We start from the raw sequence: 19,976 nt of genomic DNA, 5'->3' as shown, positions 1-19,976 counted from the left end.
AAATGTGCCAGAGGTAACCAGGAAGGCTAATTTTAATCTGTAGTCCCTGGGCTACATGTCTTTGGACTGTGTCATTGGTGCCGAGCGTCTTACCAACTGTTCTTGGCATGACTAACCAATGTGAGTTTTTCCAAACATAAGACATAAGAGAAGGGTTAAAGACAATAACAGTCAAAATGTCAGCATTCCACGATCTCCGTTTCTCTGCGTGCGCACAGACAAGTTTCCGAGTCCCAACATTGAGATTTTAAAAGCGCACGCGTGCAGCTGCATATCTGTGCAAGAGCAGCAGAGCTGCTTGAGCTCCACTGCGCAGTTAGACGTGAGATTTACAGCGTCCGCTCCGCTCTGCCATTTCAGACGCGTGGCGATCCTAACGGCGCTCTGCTGCGAGAGAGAGAGGAGAAGGGAGAGAGGGAGAGAGAGCGAGGGAGCGGGAGAGAGGGGGAGAGAGAGAGAGAGGGAGAGAGAGGGAGGAGAGAGAGAGGGAGAGAGAGAGAGGGAGAGAGAGAGAGAGAGAGAGAGGGAGAGAGAGGAGAGAGAGAGGGAGAGAGAGGGAGAGGGAGAGAGAGAGGGAGAGAGGAGAGAGAGAGAGGGGAGAGGGGAGAGGGGGAGAGAGAGGGAGAGAGAGGGAGAGAGAGAGAGAGAGGAGGAGAGAGAGAGAGGAGAGAGAGAGAGAGAGAGGGGGAGAGGGAGAGAGAGGGAGAGGGAGAGAGAGAGGGAGAGAGAAGGAGAGAGAGATCTCGGGCTGCAGCGGCGGTGCCATCGCTGGCTTAATGAGCATGTGTGTACATGAGAGCGGCAGACAGATGCCTTCATGATAAAGTACGTGGGAGACTGATGTCATGGAGAGAATGTCGTGGACAGCTGGGGCAGCCGCGAGAGGAGGGTGCTAGTGTGGGTGACAGAGAGTGCTTTGCTTCGCCTTGATGTGTTTGTGTGTGTTATATATGTGTGATCAGGGAGGGGCCAAGTGGAGGCGTGAGCAGTAGAGGGGCATAATGGGAATGGCTGGGGGGGGGAGGGTGGTGCTGGGGGGGGGAGTGGGGGCAGCACATCTGGTCCCCGGGGACATATAAAGGTTTTTTATCACACTGGCATTACTGTACACTCACGAGAAGCGCGCCATTGTGCCAGGCAGCTGGGAACATACATTCTGGTCGTGTGACACTTCACGTCTGTCACAGGCGGCCATTGTGCTTACCTAATCACTGTACATTGATCGCCATGGGAACACAGCGGCATTGTGCGGCTTCTGCTCCCCCCAGCACTTCCGTGCTCGTGAGTACATGTGTCGCTGGCACAAGGCTGTGTCTGGCCCTGCAGGGCACCCCCCACCTCCCCGCCCGCGCCCCCCTCCTCGCTGTAATGCTCCAGCTTTGCACCCTTCTCCCTCAAGTGCTGACAGAAGGGCCATGCTGCAAAACAGCCGTGTCACCCCCTCAGACAGATATCACCGCCATTATGGCTCATTTTCGCTGTGCCCGTCAATCACCGCAACTTGCCTAATATCTGCAAAGGCACAGGCATCGTTTCTAATATCAATTTTAGTACGCAAGCCTAATTTCCACTGAATTACTTTTACCGCTGACACCGCACTTTACTTCTGAGAAAAATAAATTAGATCATCTTGTCTCTAGTACATACTGCATGTTGGGCAATGTTAGGGCCATGGACAGACAAGGGGGAAAGGGGCCCAAATGCTAATTTGGCTTAAGGGCTCCAAAAGGTCAGGGAATGGCCCTAGATGCAGAAACAATATTGTGATATGTTGTACTGCCATTTTAATAATACCACCCATTTTATGAACTGAAATTATTTCACTGCCCCATGACAGTTCAGTCAGAATTCTGAATATTCTGAATATGCAATGTTCTTCCCTAAGCCTCCAAAAAACAAACCAAGAACATAAAAATTGAAGTGCAACAGTGCAGAATGTCAACAAAAAAATATACCTGTCATAACTGACATTAACGATATTCAAGTGTGTGTGTGTATGTGTGTGTGTGTATGCATGTGCAGGTGTGTGTGTGTGTGTTCAAATTGTCCAATGCTCATTAATGGATGCTGACAAGCATAATGGATGGTAATACTCATTATAAGTTTTCAGATTTTTTTCATTGACTTTCAGCAGAGAATTTCTCCATATTTTTCTGTTTTTCTGTTTCAGACAGAGAAAGACTGCACCCTGAATTTCTTTCTTCCCACTTTCAGTTTCTTCTCTTGAAATCTTTAGTAGAAAACCCCCATTATTGCCACAATAAGCTGTATATAAATATAAATTATTTAGTGATTTCTCCAGCCCACTGTACTACTCCTGTCGATAGATCTTTCTCCATCTTTCCCTCAAGACCACCTCTGTCCTTGGAGGGCCTATGTTATTTTCTCCGAGTATTTCCTTATTCCTCATGCACTTGACATCTTTCAGTAGTATCTGTCAAGGTGACAAAAGGAAAGCACAGGTTTAAGAATGACTGTGATAGAGTGTGAACTACACATTAAAAGGCATCTCTATGGAGCAAGGTTGTACAAAAACACATTGGTCCTAACGTGCCGATGTTGAGAAAAATATATATTAATAATTCTATATGCAGTTTAATATCTTAAATGCAAATCATGTACTATGGTGTGACAGATGTGTCATACAAATCTTGTGTGACGTGCAAATCTCTGTCACACTATATAATGTAGTGTCACTATGTATGATGTTTCACATAGTTAGGGTAATCTGGGGCCTAGTAGTGATCGGTTAGCATCCTAGTACCACACCCCCTGCAACATGGTAACTACATTTTAAATGTATAAAAGTTTATTGATGTACTGCATCTTTGCGTAAAATGTGTCATACCGTATGACAGAGTAAAAGGGTACTGAACTTGGAGTGTGTAAAATGTGCTATTTATTGAACTTATAAGGCAAAACTCATCTTTTGATCTCTTTGTTTACTCATGAGGTGCCATCTGTTCTTTCTAAGTCAGGACCTCGACAAGGATATCAAAATAACTACTCGTTTAAAAGTTGCAGTATTGTGTTATACCATATTATTGTCATTTCTCAGACAAAGTCTTTTCAATCAGAACGATTTCCGGTACTATGCACCTCTGTATCACCAGAAAAGATGTGCGACCACTCATTTAACTTTCTTTTCCATATGAGCTTTTTCATGTTTCACTCAAAATTTTGGAAACAATTATTGAGGCCTTGTTTCAATCTCCATGTTTTAATAGTGCACTTTCTTATCAACAATATAAAAACACACACATATATATATATATATATATATATATATATTTGATATCTAATGATTATTTATTTACGTTTGACACCCGGGAACATAAAAATCCCGGGTCACATCAGTCATAGGCACCGGTACCAAGGTGGGGGTCACAGGGTCTGATTCCATCCTGTGTTGAAAATTTATGAGTGTTCAGATGATCTGCCTGTAAACTAACACACCACGTGGCACGTTGTAGTATTCTGAATGGAAAACGTGAATACTTTTAATGTTCAGCTGTTCACGGTTTTCACTCGCCAGCATGCAACTCCTTTTACTGCACCTCTGCATTTGTGTCCGCATTCGTTGCCAAAGCCCTCAGACCGGCAGTTAAGTCCATCAGCAGAACAGCAAGCTGGGATCCTCTCCTGCCAAAATGTAGCCCCTCCCGCGTACGCGAAAGGAACGTGCTACCGTGCGGCCGCAAATGATGACCGCCAAGTGTACAGTAGCTACTCTACTACTGTGGATGGTCGCAAGCAATTACGAGACTGTCGTGACAACAATCATCGCATGAGGAGTTCTAGTGTGGAACATGCATGCATTCCTGCCCGTCTGAAAGGACTTACTGTATATGTTGCCATGAATGTATGGATGTGAAGGCGGAGGTATGTCACGGGAATAGCGGCTCCGTCAGTGTAGGTGCTGTATTAATGCAAGCACATTCCTCGCGGCTCAATCGACAATTGTTACGAAAACAGAGTCACTATATAGCACAAACAGTCACTATATAGCACAAACATTCCACAAATGGCCTTTGTGGGGTAATTCCTTCTAATGTTCCTGTTCTGCCTGCCTGTGTTCCTGCAGCTGGTTGAATTTAATCAAGGGAAACGCACGTCTCTCCTTGGAAGCTTCCATCGTCCTGCAGAATGCAGTAAGCTATTATGTGTCGCAGAATGAATGCATGCATACTGAATGCAAGAAAATCGAATTTGAATACAAATCATATAAGTGATTAGTCTTGCATTCCCCACCCCTTTCAACAACCCAGGCAAATACATTACAATCACGTGGTTAATCATTCACATGGTTGTTGTCGTATTGTGTTCAAAAATACAACCAAACTGGCCAAACGCTTTATTATTTTAACGCAAAACGTTAACCCTTATGTGGCAACGCCCATCTTCGGGAGGATAACCAAAGATAATAGTGTCTGGCCGTTACAGTATTATTAAAAAAGCATGAACTACGTTTTGACAAGAGCGGTTTCCACATTTTAGACATGTTGCGCCCTCTGGTGACGTTCAGCAGTAACGACAGGGTCTCCGATATGTCAAGATCTGGCAGTTAAGAAGCCTACAGACATCTATGAAGACACCTTGCGCGAAAATATACCATCTCATTTTTCAAAGCCTTTATAAACATCCAAAGACAATCAATAACTGAGGAAATGGATTTTCATGTATTATGTAATCTTGTGTTCGTGAAAGAAAACATTTTTAAACAATTACTTTTCTCCCCAAGTTACACATTTATGCCACCCGCGTAGCAGAAACGCTGCATGTGAAATATTTGTGCTTCTCATGTGCACTAACCTACAAGCCAGTGACTGTTAAACACCCTACAGTCCGTCATATTACAGGATACATCACCGATTGGAGAAGAGGTATATCTCCTAGCTAAACCTGGCAGGATGTGTGTAGTTGTTTCCTGCCACAGTGGAATTCTGAAACACAGTCAGGACGACAAAGTTCAAATGTACAGTTACAGGGCCCTGCCTGCGATTGTGGCGAATGCTTTTAGAGACCATGCCAGGGCACACTGTACAATACCTGCCTTTACTGTGGTATCCAGCACCATGTAATGTGGTTTAGCACTGTACATCCAAGAGAAAGGAATGATGCTGGCACAGGCTGAGGTGGAATATGGAAAAAGAAATGCAGTCCAGACTTGGACTGATGGCACAGAATGTCGCTGTACTGGTTTGGATATCTGTGACTGCATGGAAATGATTATTTTTCAGTGAACACAATTGTAAATAGACTAAGCAAAAGCACGTTCTTCTAGAAGTGTAACGCATTCTGACCCCAAACAAATGGAAGTAGGATAGGATGATCGGAAGGAAGACGGGAAATTATGATGTGGATGACTAAAACATTGAAGATGAGGGGGGAAATGGTAATAAGATGGGGGAGTATCTGCCACACACACACACACACACACACATATATATATATATATATATACTGTATCTGTGGGACGCAGTCATATTTATGATGTTATACTCTATTGTAATTCATGAATGCACTCAGTTTGCAGGATATCAGCCTAGTAGCCACGTTACAGAGACAAGATCTGTTGTTATTTCTTCCCCCCCTTGGCATTTCTATGGTGATTCTGACCTTTCAAACACAATTACAGGTGGCTATTACTGACTGCACTCAGCATTGCCACTTATTGACCACAGTATGAAATGCCCAAGTATAGTTTTCAATCCATAATATTTTAACTTTTAAAAGTACATATATATATATATCATCAAGATTGCAAGATGAAAAGATTTAAGTGACTTTGAAAGAGGGTTCAATATTGGGGCACGGACAGCAGGAGCTTCAGTCACAAAGACTGTTCAGCTGGCTAGTGTTTCAATAGGAACAGTGACTAAAGTGACCTCTGCATTTAGATCTATGGGAAAGCAGTTCCTTTCTTTCTCCACTTTCTTCTTTCTACCACTTTGGTACAGGTTAATATTCATCTCATCTGTTAATAAAAAAATGTAGTTTTTTTTACTTTTAAAAGCAAACTCTAACTTTAACAGTGGTTTGCATCTTGCGGTGAACCCTTTTAAGGGTATGTTGGTGTAGTCTTCTCTTTATGGTAGTCTTTCACACATCTATGCCTACATCCTGGAGAATGTTCTTGATTTGTTCAGCAGTTGAATAGGGCTTTTTCTTTACAAATGAATGTATTCTTCTGTCGTCCACTACAGTCGCCTTCCGTGGCCTAAAGGTTGTTTGCTATTGCTGAGCTCACCAATGTGTTTTTCCTTCTTACACAATGAACTAAACAGTTGCTTTTGACACAAATATTTTGGCTATGTCTCAGATGGATTTATTCTGATTTTTCCACCCACTGCAGGCCTGCTTCACTGGCATTTACACTTCTTTTAACCCTCATGCTGAGAGAAATCAGCAATGGACTCCAAATGCAAATTCCATACCTAGATCAACTCCATACCTTTTGTTAGCTTTCTTGTGCATGAACTAATGATGCAACCAACACACAGCTGGCCAAGAAATAGCTTTGTGGCCAACTGTCCAATTATTTTTGGTCTCCAAAAATGGGGGTACTGTAATTCCTGCATGGTTCACCTGATATGGATGTAAATACTCAAAAATTACAGCTGACAGTCTACACTTTACCCTCATATTCACCTTTTCATTTCAAATACAATGTGCCGGAGTACACCAGAATAACAAAAATTGTGTTACTGTCCAAATACTTATGGACTGCACTGTATACATAGGCTAGTGACTAGAACGACTTAGTTCACTCTACACGTTCCCAAGTATAAAAAAAGGTAAAGAACCAGTATAGAACCAGTAGCCTATATAAAGGGTAGCCTATACTTTCTTGAAAAGAAAAGGAAAAAATATAAATATCTTTTACTGTACACTACATTTTGTGATCTACTTGTGTGTTAGCTTTCATCCTGCACCTTTGAATTGTATGCAGTGTCGTGGTGGTGTTGCATGGGCCATCTGTATCCAATTTACCCCTAGTCCCAAGCCACCGACTCCTTGACCGATTTTCACCTCGTTTTTTGTAAATATTAATTATCTCTTTCATTTTCAGGAGACACACAAATACGGATAAATCAGTATTTTACATGTGTTCGGTATCTATATTTTTCTTTAGAGATTCGAAACCGCTTGCATGCACACCCAATCGTAGTATATTACCCCGCCGAGGAGGTTTATGTTGGCTACAGCTTGCATTTCGGACTCCTCGAACCAGAGTAGCTTCACTGGTGAGGTTCACAACGTTCGCGTGTATCCGCCATTTTCAGCTGATTGAAAGCAGGTAGACCAAAATACCTCACGGTGCCGGTCAAAATACAACAGGTAAGTGCGAAATTATGACAAGACGATTATCCGAATCAACCTTAAAGTACACATCACTGTGTGTATAAAAGCCGAGGTCGACTTCATCTAATTGAAAGGTAGCATCCGCTCGAAGCACACACACTGGCCGATGAGAGGAACAATAAAAACGTATTCATTCTGTCAGCTCATTTAGCAAACTGTACTATGTGCCGTGAAACATCTGAACAAAGTTTTCGGGACAAACGGTCACGCCGTCAAGTGTCTCAGGATGTTTGCTAACTTTCCATTTTTGTTGCAGCAAGAACTTTTAGGTCCCGGTAATATTCATCCTAGCTCGCAATCACAACTCCAACTTGAACTGCAGGTCAGTTTTAGTTGGGTATGCTATTGTCACATGAAATAATGAAGATGTGTGTTGACATATCCTACATGATATGATTATATTTATATAGCAACATGCTTTCATGTGTTCACTTGTTCGTGTGCATGGCCTGTAGCCCTTTTATTTTATCAATTGTTTCTCGTGGGTGGAACGGACACGGATAGATTAGTAGTAAACTGGCTAACCTATCCTAAATTGTATTCCTGAACTATCTTATATTTTGGCATATTGGGCATAAAGACGTACGTTAAACAACTTGATTTAATTGCGACTTCAGGAAACTTCGATTTGTCGTTGAAAACCTTTGTTTTGCAAAGTGAAAAAGGATTGTGTAGTTTCTTTGTCCGCTAGACCTGTAATTTATGATAGGGGATTGTTTTTTCCTCAAAGACAGTGCTATGAAGAAAGACCACTTTCGGTACCAACGCAGTCAACCCGTTTCGTGGATTGCTTTTGCTTAAATTTTCTGGTTTTGTAAATAGGGTAACAAATGGTTTTAAGGATGCCGTGGAAAGTTCTAGATCCTTCATTGTGTGAACAGCAGGGTTGTGTAGACCCCATATTTTTCCTTATGGTAGGAAGCAACTCAACTTGGGTTTTTGGTGGTGTAGTAAGCTAATTATTTATAGCATTGGCGTTGTATTTTTCCCACCCTGTAGCTTTATCTATGTTGTTAATCCTATCACTGTCTCTCGTGTATCAACGTGAAGAAAGACGCAGCTCAATTCCGTGAATACCGACTATGAGGGCGGGTCCATATTGCCCCAACGTTAAAGATTTAACAAGGGAAACACTGTACTCAACTTATTTGTAACGGATATTTCCATATTTATATATTTATGGGAACTGTTGCGTTTGTCTCATTTTATTTTATTTTTTATTTTTTACGCCTCAGAATATGGAATCCTGTTTTTGAATGTTTGATGCACACTCATTGAAAAGCATGGACGAAACCACATGGGTGCAAATATTAACATCGAGTTACAAATGTTATTTATGTTCCTGACAATGATTTGGGTGCCATTACATTATTGTATAATGACTAAGAATTTCGGAAAGCATGGCACAGGGCAGGGTCAATAACTGTGCCCTGTTCAGCAAATGTAGAATAATCCATTTATGATCTGTATTTTCAGCATCATTGTGAAATTGTGATATTGTGATATTGTGACCATAATATGAGTACATATTTACATAAATACATTAACAGAATGGGAATAGCTTTGATAATTTTTACACAAGTGTATTAAAAAAAAAAAACAAAACATTTACACAAGCACTGGGGTTTTTGGTTGACACAGCTGCATGAATGAGAAAAGCATGTACGTTTATACCAATGTGCAACCTGCCTAATTCCAAAAGGACATTTAGGGGAAAAAAAACAACGAGCTCTGCAAATAGCCTCTCGGTGGAGCTCTGGTCCCGCCCTCCTGGCTCAGTTTGAGTGTTCAGCTGGACATGCAGCCGGTCTGTCATAGTGTCCGACGCATGGGTCTCCGTAAAGGTTTGAGTCCCAGTGCTGTGAGCCGGGGGGGGGGAGGCTGACGGTGCCGATCCTGATCCCGACTGTTGTGATGGGTGTGCAGTGACCGTGCCGTGCTTTGGAGCAGTAAACCCCTGGAGCAATTGCTAACCTTTATCTTTTGGCTTACGTTGGCCTGCCAGAATCTTGTCTGTTTTGTTTTGCCACCGGAAAGCCCAGTACCCTCGGTTAAGATGATTCCTCAGCCTTGTTATACTTTACATTACATTACAGGTATTTAGTAGATGCTCTTATCCAGAGCGACTCACACAGCTTTTTACGTAACATTTACGTTGCATCCATTTATACAACTGAATAGGCTATACACGGCACAGCGGCACAACTGCAACCTTTAGGTCACAAGACCAACTCTTTACCCATTATACGAGACTGCCGCCCACTACTTGTTCCCCTGTTGATTGCACTATAAAAGAGTGGGTCTTGTAGGTGAGGGCTGGTGCAGTTATAGTGCTCTGTGCACATTTGTGCGCGTATTGGTGCATACGTAATTGGCAGGTGAAAAATGGGATTCTGGGATTGTTCCAGCTCAACCAAATGGGGTTCCATCATGTCTGTCGAGGTGGGCGAGAGTTTGCGTTGTAAGCAATGGTAGTAATTGGAGCTGTTTGCATCTCAAAAGGTCTGTCACCCCATGTTGTGTGTTCAAAGCTGTCGAAAAGATATTGGCACAAGCACGTGCCCTTTTGTCTTTGTGTGAGTCTGTTCCAAACATCCTTTTCCTAACAGTATAATTTTTTAAAAATTATCTTGTTAGCATTAAATTTGGTTGGTCCACATTGTATTTAATATACAGTTGTCATAGTAAAATGTGTGTGATATCAACAGAACCTTTACAAAGACATTGTAAGAGGAGAGTATTGATTTTTTGTTTCTGTTTTATTCTGTCGGTCATCAGTTTGCTTTATCATTTTGTCTGTTGGTTTTGTAGTACAGCCCAAAGTTTTGACAAATCCAGGACACTTGCCACTGTAGCGCCTCTTGTTGGCCTAGTCTGGAATAACTCTGTAGTACTACTGGACAGTAAAAAGCCTCAGTCGCTGATTTATAGCACAATTACAAGTAGAAAGGTCTTCCCGCTCTTGGATTAGTAGCCCTGATATTATCAAGATTGCCCTGGTCCGTTCTGTGCAGGCAATTTACGGAGGATTGCTTTTTTATGCATGTGTGAAGGACAGAGCCGCTGGTTATTAACAGTGGGAAGACACTGAGGGCGTGTGGAGGATTCTGGGAGCTGTACGTACTTAACACTGGCTATGGGCCGTCTAAGGTGTTTGGCTGCATTTTTCTGTCCAAAATGAGCATTTAAAGGTTGGTTGCTAACTGATTGTGGGCTCTACTGGCACGTCTTGACTGTGAGTTAATTACGGCACCCCGTAACTTTGGCTAATAAGCATGCTGGGGGCACGTCACCATCGATTGACCTTGGAGCACATGTTTCCGCGTGGTACCGCTGGCCCCTGTGTTCCTGCAGAGAGGCCCCGCCCAGCGCTGTGACTCTGTGCCCTTGTCGCGGGGCTCGGATGAACAGGGGTACGGGGGTACCGGCCACGGCGTCAGGTCACTGGGTCTTATTCACCCGACAGTCTGCCTGACTGGAGAGACCATGCCTGTGCGCTGATCCAAACGTGTGACCGTGTTATTCAGACTCAGTGTATGCAACAGACCACATTCTCATTCATTCATTCGTTCATATAGTTTATTTGGTAGGGACAGTGCAAGTTAACATAGTACCACTTCAACTTGTTACAAACAATGAAGTAGTTAAACATGCATACAGCTCTGATTTTGCTTCAGCCAGCCTTTAACATTTTTATTATTTTGTTCTGTTCCTTCTGAACAGTGGTTGTGAATGCTAGGCTAGTGCCTGAATTTTTTTTGTTGTTGTTGTTAATTCTCCAGCACCATCAAGGAATCAGCCATGTACATTATCATGAAGGGTGCATTTCAAGGCACGAGCATGTAATATGCCGTTGTGCTCTGTGATCTTACGCGGTTTGTTAAGTGCGTAATGTGGGAATTCCAGGAGAAGGATGTTCTCTGAGTCTTCAGCCTGTTCTGGATACTTGCCACTCTGTTGTGCATTTTGGCTGTATAAACTTAACATGAAACCACCGCACAAAACCCATTAAAACGATTCAAATAAAGTTCATAATTTAATCTGCATTCTCCCAATGTTTTGTCCATTCACTTGTGAATTGGTGGTAGGGTGTTTTCCTGGGGTGGTATCGGTACAGTCCCTCTCGGAATGTATTTAAATTGGCATGCCATGTTATCCAGTAAGAGCTTTAGGCTTTCACCAGCTGCTCTTCGTTCCCAGTCTTCAGGCTTTGAGTCTGAGGAGGTGACCCAGCTCCCCAAACTGCATGGACAGGGGTGTGTCTGGCGCCCCGTTCTCTGCTCTTAATTTCACGTCTTGTACGAAGCCAGTGCCTCCCTCCGCGCCCGAAGCCCTGCTCTGTGTCTGAAGCCTCGCTCTGCGTCTGAAGCCTCGCTCTGCGTCTGAAGCCTCGCTCTGAGTCTGAAGCCCTGCTCTGTGTCTGAAGCCTCGCTCTGTGTCTGAAGCCTCGCTCTGGGTCTGAAGCCCTGCTCTGGGTCTGAAGCCTCGCTCTGGCATTGCATCTGAAGCCTCACTCTGCGTCTGAAGCCTCGCTCTGGGTCTGAAGCCCTGCTCTGCGTCTGAAGCCCTGCTCTGCGTCTGAAGCCCTGCTCTGCGTCTGAAGCCTCACTTTGCATCTGAAGCCTCACTCTGGGTCTGAAGCCTCGATCTGTGTCTGAAGCCGAACTCTGCGTCTGAAGCCTTGCTCTGTATCTGAAGCCTCGATCTGGGTCTGAAGCCAGCGCCTTGTTTTGTGTCTGAAGCCATACTCTGCGTCTGAAGCATCGCTGTGACCGCGTGCACCAATTAGTGCTATGAATGGCAGCATGGCAGGAAGTGAAGCCGCTGTGGCTGATCTGTGTGTGATTGGCTGTTTGGCTGTTATCTCCCTTCTGATGCAGTGCTCCTGATGGTACCTGCTCATGGAGCTCACTCTTTTTAAAATGCAGTTTGCGTGTGAATGCCCAAATTTGCATTTGGGGCTCTGGTCAGGGCGAGTCATGTTTATGATACAAAAACGTAATTGACATGGCTTTCTGGCTCTCTGGCCTGTTATGTGATGCAGAGGCAGGGCTGGCCTGTGGCATAAACGCTCTGTGCGGTTGTTTAGGGCCACAACCGCTAGAGGGGGCCACATGACCACGAGGGGGGGCCACATGCTCCGATGTTTATCTAAGATAAATAACGTTATTTTCGCAATTACGTTATTCATCCCCTATGCGGAACTGGCGTTATAAATTTGTGCTGCATGTGAGCAGGCAGCCTTGTGATGAGTCCCTTCCTGTGGTCTTGTAATCAGCCCTTTTCCATCCTTTCTTGCAGAATTCATGTGAGCACAGCTTGCCTTGAAGGTGCCAGATCCCAGGGTGGATTTTCCATGGAGCAGGTGAGCCCTGTAAGATCAACATTACCAACTAAATTTACACCTTTACACATATGTCCACCTTTAATGTCTCTGTATCTGATTAAAAATGACCCATTGTTTTACCAGCTATCTGCACAGGCTGACGCTGCTCCTCGTATGTGAATGTGAGACCCTGTGGTGTGCCCTGTGCTGTGATTTAGAGGATGATGACGGTGCCCAGCGGGGTGGTGGAGACTCTGGACGGGGTCCCGCCCCACGTGTGGAAGGGGCTGCCGGAGGACATGCGGCTGCGGAGGTCGGGGGTCCATCAGAACCGCATCGGTGGGTGAGCCCTCCCCGGGGCCTTGGCGCTGTCCCAAATTCAATTCCATGTTGGGTACTGGCACCTGTGTTAAAATTCTGATGGGACAATGGCAGGAGCTGAGGATATCACTGAGATCGTAAACAGTTCATTTAGGCCCTGCAAGGCTTCCTTCATGCAACATAAAGAAATAATTGGGTCCCGGCTCTCCAGTGGCTCAGGTGGTAGTTGCTTGCTGTGATAGTGGGCTGCCTGGGCCCTGTTTTTATCGTGACTGTGACTGAAAACCTGCAGAAGCTATACTGCATTGGCCTTGTCCCTTGTGGAGATGGGTGTGGTGGAGTGGGAGTGATGAGGTAGGTTCAATTCAGCTAGGATTTAGCTTTTTTTACACCATTAGTTCCTCCCAGTGATTCCCCAGCTGTTCACAGGCTACCACTCTTCGCCAGTGAGAGATATGGAGAGATATGGTGCAGGATGGAGGTGGTAAAGTAGTCCTCAGCCTCTCTGGGGAGGTTCATCTGAGTCTGCACACTTCAGCTGCAGGTCTCTTTGTAGTGGTGTCACAGTGACCACAATTAGTCAAACGGCAGAAACAAAAAGATGTTCCTAAAATAAAGCAGATTGGGGTTGAGGGTGTCTTGTGTTCAAGTGGCTGCACGCGTGGTTCTCTGTCAGCTCGGTGGAAGCCTATTTATGTCTGACACTGACATGAGTCCTATCTGTTACGCACCAGTCGAGAGGAATTAGCAGGGGGTGAAAGTAAGCCACACCTCTCTGCATTAAGCCACGCCCACGCCTCTGACCACCAGTCTGTGAAAATGCCCTTTAACAGAGATCTCGGTGAAGCACGAAAAGGGACTGTGTTTATATATTTTTTTTAATGTTCAATGTTTAAAGCAAGGTGATGAGCGTTCGTACAGCACTGTTACCGTGACCGTTCGCTCCTCTAACGGCTCTGCACCGACTGCCGCTGTGCTTCAGGCTGTTTGAAATAGGCCACTCCTTTTCATCTGATGAGGATGCATGCAGCTCACAGACGGCCAGACCACTGAAGCCATGCTGCAGGGAAGCTGTGCGCTAGCCCATGATACGCAGGGGGGAGGGGTGGCTAGGGGGATTTAGCTGTACATTGGAATTGTGCTTTCAAATAAAAAAAAATGACCCCTGTTCCGTCGGGGTATAACGACCTGATGGATTGTAATTGCGGTGGTGTAATATCACAGGAAAGCTGTGAGCGCGTGGTGTGTCTCCTGCCTCCTGGAGCTGGGTGCGTTACAGACATTACAGCTGCTAATGTTCCTTCGGCTCCCCCTGCTGAAAGGAGAGCTTGTCTGGGCACGGCCCACAGGAATCTCTCCCATCGCTGTTCGCTGTCGTATTGTACGAGGCTGCGCGTGCTTAACGAAACGTGGGCTACGTTTGGGATCAGAAGAGGGCTTTCCCACGTTCGGTCGTCTTGGGTGACCCTCCCTTCACGCGCACCAAATTAAAACGAATTAGTACCCGAAGCAAGTAGTTCCCAACAACTGTAGGGCATTCTGCGTCTTTTGTCATTTAAGAAGAGCTGCTTTGTAAAGGGGGCTCCCCCTCTTGCTTCCCAGTGATGATTTTGGCAGCAGCTCGCAAACTCTGTGAAAAGAGCTGTGAGTGAAAGCCGAAGCTGAAAACCGGCAGCGCGAGCGGTAGCGTGACGCCAGGCCCGCAGGCCGAGGCGGGCGACCCGCGGCGATGTGGGCGTTCCTGACCCTGGTTTTTTCGCAGGTGTCTGGGCCGCCAAGCTCATTCCCAAAGGAAAGAAATTCGGCCCGTTCGTGGGGGAGAGGAAGAAGCGGTCCCAGGTGACCAGTAACGTGTACATGTGGGAGGTAAGCAGCGGTCAACACTGGCCCCCCCACACACACCGTGGCGTGGCACTGTGCACCAGGGCTGCTCTGGGGCTGATGGGTTCTCTGCACCTAGCCTTCTGTTGCCAAGGTGACGGCACAGGAAGCAGGACTTCTTAACAGGTGCACTTCACCACCAAGACTGCAGACAGGAAGCTACAAAACTACACACTCTGCTTTTATGTCTGCTGTTACTCTCTACACTCTCTGCTGCTTACATCCGTGCAGAGCATGCTGCTCTTTGCATTTTATCCATAAAAGGAATTCAAACGGTATTAAAAAGTAGTGCTGAACCCAGGGTTGTGGTCCTATGTAGAATACAGTGGCACATTATTTCTGGAAAAATTAGGAATTCAGTGTCCAGTCAGTCACTGCAGTCTCTCCGCACAGTAGCACTTCCACACTGCTTCCACGCTGTCTTCATTTTACATTCCCTTAAATACACTAAGAACAGTTTTAATGATGCATACTCAACTGTAAGTGCAGTCATCTTTGGATTTTATTAATCTTATGCTTTGGCAAAGAACATTAAACCATAGGCATTCGCTGTGAATGTTCTTATAAATATTTCTATATAGAACAATGGCAACATTGACATTAGTTATTGTGAATACCGCATGCCAGTGTCAGAACTTGTTATTGTGCATCTACTTAATTTTTATTTAATTGGGGAAAAGGTATTAATGGCATTATAATGTGTGTTATTGTTTTATAGCCATCCTTATATGAAGGAATTTATTTTACTGAAATATGATATCATTTTTACAGTTGAATATTTCTGAATAAACCCTGTTTGAGGAAATGACAGGGGTATCCTTGCAAGAATCCAAAATTGTAATCGCTTGGATAAAGTCCCAGTTCCCTAACCACTATACAGTATAAGGAAATGCACATAATATTTTAAAAATCCCACTTCCAAACAGTTCATGCACATGCATGCATATGCATAATAATTAAATGAAAAACCTGTATAAATTTGAAATAGGAAAAACCCACTATTAAAAAGATTAAAAAGGCTGTCTACAGTATATCTATATTTTACCTTTAGAGTAAGTTTGCAGGTGTGGTCTAGAATTAGCTGCTTTATGTTCCCCACCCATTGTATTTCTGTACATGCTACATTGTGGAATGCATGCATGTTTTTGCAGTACAGAACATGTTGACTTTCAGGAAGTTATATGGGATTAAGGAAAGGTGTTTGACAACAATTGCGTTTGTACCAGTAACCCCCGGTCATGTGCGTGTATGTGTTTGTGTGCGTTTGTGTGTGTGTGTGTGTGTGTGCGTACGCGTGGTATGTTTGCACGCGTGTGTGCTTTTGCGCACGTGCACATGTTTTTGTATTTGCGTGTGTTTATGTGTGTGTGTGTGTGTGTATGTGCACGTGTGTATGTGTGCTTACGTGTGTGTGTGTGTGTGTGTGTGTGTATGTGTGCTTGCGTGTGTATGTGTGCTTGTGTGTGTGTGTGTGTGTATGTGTGCATGTGTGTATGTGTGCTTGCGTGTGTGTATGTGTGCTTGCGTGTGTGTGTGTGTGTGTGTGTGTGTGTGTAGTGTGCTTGTGTGTGTGTGTGTATGTGTGCACGTGTGTATGTGTGCTTGGGTGTGTGTATGTGTGTGTATGTGTGCTTGGTGTGTGTATGTGTGCTTGTGTGTGTGTGTGTGTGTGTGTGTGTGTGTGCTTGCGTGTGTATGTGCTTGCATATGTGTCTCCATTTGCAGGTGTACTTCCCAGCCTGGGGGTGGATGTGTGTGGACGCCACGGATCCTCTGAAGGGGAACTGGCTGCGCTACGTGAACTGGGCGCGCTCCACTCAGGAGCAGAATCTCTTCCCCATGGAGATCAACAGGGCCATTTACTACAAAGTCCTCAAGGTAGACCCCAGGTTGCACCTGACAGATCCAACACTGAGTTACACTGACAGACTCTGTCCTGGCCTCTAGTTTTCCATACAAAATAGGAATCCACACTGTCATCTAATGCCCACTATACCATATTGTACTGTTCTGCACCTCTCACAGTGAAGCAGGTTCTCACATGAATAATCCCTGTTGGAGTAAATTATGCTGGGGATAAGTTCACTTTTCAAAGATTTTTGTGTGGCATTATTCCTGTTATTTTCTTCCTCTGGGATTCTGTTTTAATTTTTTTTCCCTCAAACATTGCATAGTGGTCCAGCTGGCTTTGATTTTGTGTATGTCAGGAACTCCCGGTTAGCATGAGCAACAATGGTGGCAGGGCATTTAGCATCCAGTGCCTCCAGTCTAGATGGGTAATCATTCCAGGCCTGTGTGGCCGGATTTCCCGGTCGAACAGAGATCACTATAAGATCCTACCATGACAAGCAGAGGTATGCTGTGCCACAGATGGTTGGGGGTCAAAATTCATTTCAGATTGGCATTTTTCAAGGTTTTGCAAATAAATTATATTTCTACTTTGTCATAATGGAGTTAAAATTAATTTTGATAACTCAAAATCTCCTGTTCATTTAAAAAAAAAATTGTAATTAATTGATATATGTTCTCATAATCAAAGAATTGGTCCACTAAGTGTCAGTTTAGCTTTCTAATTGGCCATTTCTTCACAGAAGAAAGTTTTACACAATTTACATTTTGGGGTTTACACATTTTGCATTTGCTGTTATCCACAGTGACTTGACAACTTACATTCTTTACCTACAATCATTTATACAGCTGGATATTTACTGTAGCAATTCAGGTTAAGTAGTACTCAAGCATACGACAGCAGTGCCCTACCTGGGAGTCAGACCTGCAACCGTGGAGTTACAAGCCCCATTTCAAACCATTAGGCTACACTGCTGCCAAAATTAGCACTTAATCATAGCAAGATAAATGTTTTATGTATAACTTCCAGAGAACAGTGATATCAGTAAATAAGTTATGATTCAGACTGCATGTCACAGCAGATGTTGAGTGCTAATAAATGGTCTGTATTCTTGTTTCACCATGTACAAGACGCAGCAGCAGAAATGTAATTTGGTCTGTAAATGAAATTGCTGTCATTTGGCATTCATACTTTTTCTTTTCTTTTTTCTTTTTTACAATATGCCGAACATTTTGTCTTTTACATGTGTATATTGGCACAGTTATGCTTGAGTAAGGTCATTTAGATACCGGGAAAGCCATGTTGGATTAATTAATTCGTACATAGCACTTACTGGTCAACACTGGAATGCAGTTTTGTGCATGGCACTGTATACATTGTAGCATCTACACTTCTCACTCGAGACTGTCTTTGCCTTCTGAGTGTTGCTAAACTTTGTCATTGGTATTTGTTTTCCTGGGTAGTGATGGGGTGATCTGTTTTGAGTAATTATATATTTATATAATTATGGACATGACACATTCACCAATGGCTTAGTTTAAGTATTGATTTGCCATTCGTCCTCCAGTTGATTCTGCGTGGTCATTGCTGCGATACGTTGTTAAATTCGGCAATTGAGGTCACATTCCGCTAGCAGATTGACAGCAAAGTAGTTATACCTTCAAAACTAAGTCAACGTGACCTTCAGTCGGAAAACATCGATTCGCATGGAGAGCGAACTCTGACCAAAGACCCATGTCAAGGTCATTATATAATGTCTCATACAATTGTGTTCATGCCATCATTATTATCAGGGCTTTACGTTAATTTTTTCCACAAGGAGCACCTACGCGCCTAAATTTTTTTCCAGTTAGTACACATCACTTTGCAGGAGTAAATGCGCCTAAAATGGGAGTAGCCTATTTCAGAACCATTATTATTATTATTATTATTATTATTGACGCTTAGTTAACATAATGATAATGTCAGAGCGCAGGTTAATTTGCATTTAGCAAAGAAGCCACGCAGGTTCAAAATCGGAGAATGAGCATAAATGTATTTTCTAGTTTGAGCCGTTGACTTCAACTGTGACACTGCTTTAATAAAGTGCCATGCCCTAAATGTTTTAGTTTTGTTTTATATTCGCTTGCATTTCCCTATGCTAAAAATGTACTCCCAGTTTTCATTGAACAATTTAGCTTTTGCTGTACTTCTCTAGAAGGATGTCGCCCACCGGCACAACAGAAGACATGGGAGGGAGGGTTAAGACCTATTCCTGTTGCGCCAGCTCAGTCAATCAAACAACTGCGAGTATGTAGCGAGCTGTAGCCACAGTATCAGCCAGACAGCATTAGTGAATAGGTCACTTGCTGTTCTCAACGGAAAAGGGATGTCAGTGTTCTATTTTTCTCTGACAGTTTTGCGGTGATCTCCATGTAGGCGTTTTCTGTTATTTAAAGGCTGCTTTGTATCCTATAGATTTTTTTAGCCTAGCAGCCAAAGCGAAATGTTAGCCTCTGCACACACCCCTGGCTGAAGGCCTACATTTCCTACCTTGTCATCCAATAAACCTGACTGTGATTGGTGCTTATTCACCGACTTCTACTCGTTTCAGCCAATCGGACCAGGAGAAGAGCTGCTAGTGTGGTACAATGGGGAAGACAACCCCGAGATAGCAGCTGCACTAGAGGAAGAACGGACCAGCAGCTCCATCAAGAAAAATTCGCCTAGAGCAAGGAGAGGTAAACTATGCACCCCTCTGTGCATGCCTATACTTTTTCAGTATCGGGACCAACTAGGAATAACTTAGCGATCATGTTATTGGGGAATATATATTTTAAGGGACGCAACAACCAATGAATACTACATCTGAGCGTTTAGCTTGGTTGACTGCTTCTGTCTTCACCTAGTTTGACTCTTCTTAACGAGCTATTTGGCTAGGTTGCAGCAACGTTAGCTGTCTCTGGATATTGCATTGCTTTGCTCGCAACAGAGTGAACTTGGTTGCTTAGCTAGCTACGTTAGCTTATTTACTATCTATTAGTTTAAATCAATTGCCAGCTGTGTTATTTAGCCATGTAGTTTAACTTGATAACTTGAAGAGGGTGCGACGTGGGTGGTAATGCAATCTTGCAAGCAATGTCTCCGAGTGACCTTTTCCAGACTCCTCTCCTCAGTAGCAATACCTATATTAGGTGTTGTTCGCCAGCATTTCAAAAGCGTTTATTTAAAAGACATGGTCTCTGACTGATTACC

General features: G+C 43.9%; 1 protein-coding gene across 5 annotated transcripts in view; it reads left to right on the top strand.

Moving 5' to 3' along the window:
• Nucleotides 1-7,081: 7,081 nt before the first annotated feature.
• prdm2a (PR domain containing 2, with ZNF domain a) overlaps nucleotides 7,082-19,976 on the top strand; it is a 30,238-nt gene continuing 17,343 nt past the window's right edge. Inside the window, exons 1-7 of one of the 5 annotated variants that reach the window (XM_064297881.1) lie at nucleotides 7,082-7,341; nucleotides 7,622-7,687; nucleotides 12,667-12,730; nucleotides 12,910-13,030; nucleotides 14,775-14,878; nucleotides 16,619-16,771; nucleotides 19,336-19,462. In XM_064297881.1, the coding sequence (XP_064153951.1) occupies nucleotides 12,722-12,730; nucleotides 12,910-13,030; nucleotides 14,775-14,878; nucleotides 16,619-16,771; nucleotides 19,336-19,462 (514 nt within the window). In that variant the 5' untranslated portion in view covers nucleotides 7,082-7,341; nucleotides 7,622-7,687; nucleotides 12,667-12,721. Of the gene's footprint in view, nucleotides 7,342-7,389; nucleotides 7,688-12,666; nucleotides 12,740-12,909; nucleotides 13,031-14,774; nucleotides 14,879-16,618; nucleotides 16,772-19,335; nucleotides 19,463-19,976 lie in introns of those variants that run through there. The other 4 variants (XM_064297878.1, XM_064297880.1, XM_064297877.1 and 1 more) reach the window with 4 other exon arrangements.

This window comes from Anguilla rostrata, chromosome 11 (assembly GCF_018555375.3).
Source record: "Anguilla rostrata isolate EN2019 chromosome 11, ASM1855537v3, whole genome shotgun sequence".
Classification (NCBI taxonomy): Eukaryota; Metazoa; Chordata; class Actinopteri; order Anguilliformes; family Anguillidae; genus Anguilla; species Anguilla rostrata.
Note: the sequence above shows the minus strand (reverse complement) of the source record. Positions and strands in the feature narration are given on the sequence as shown.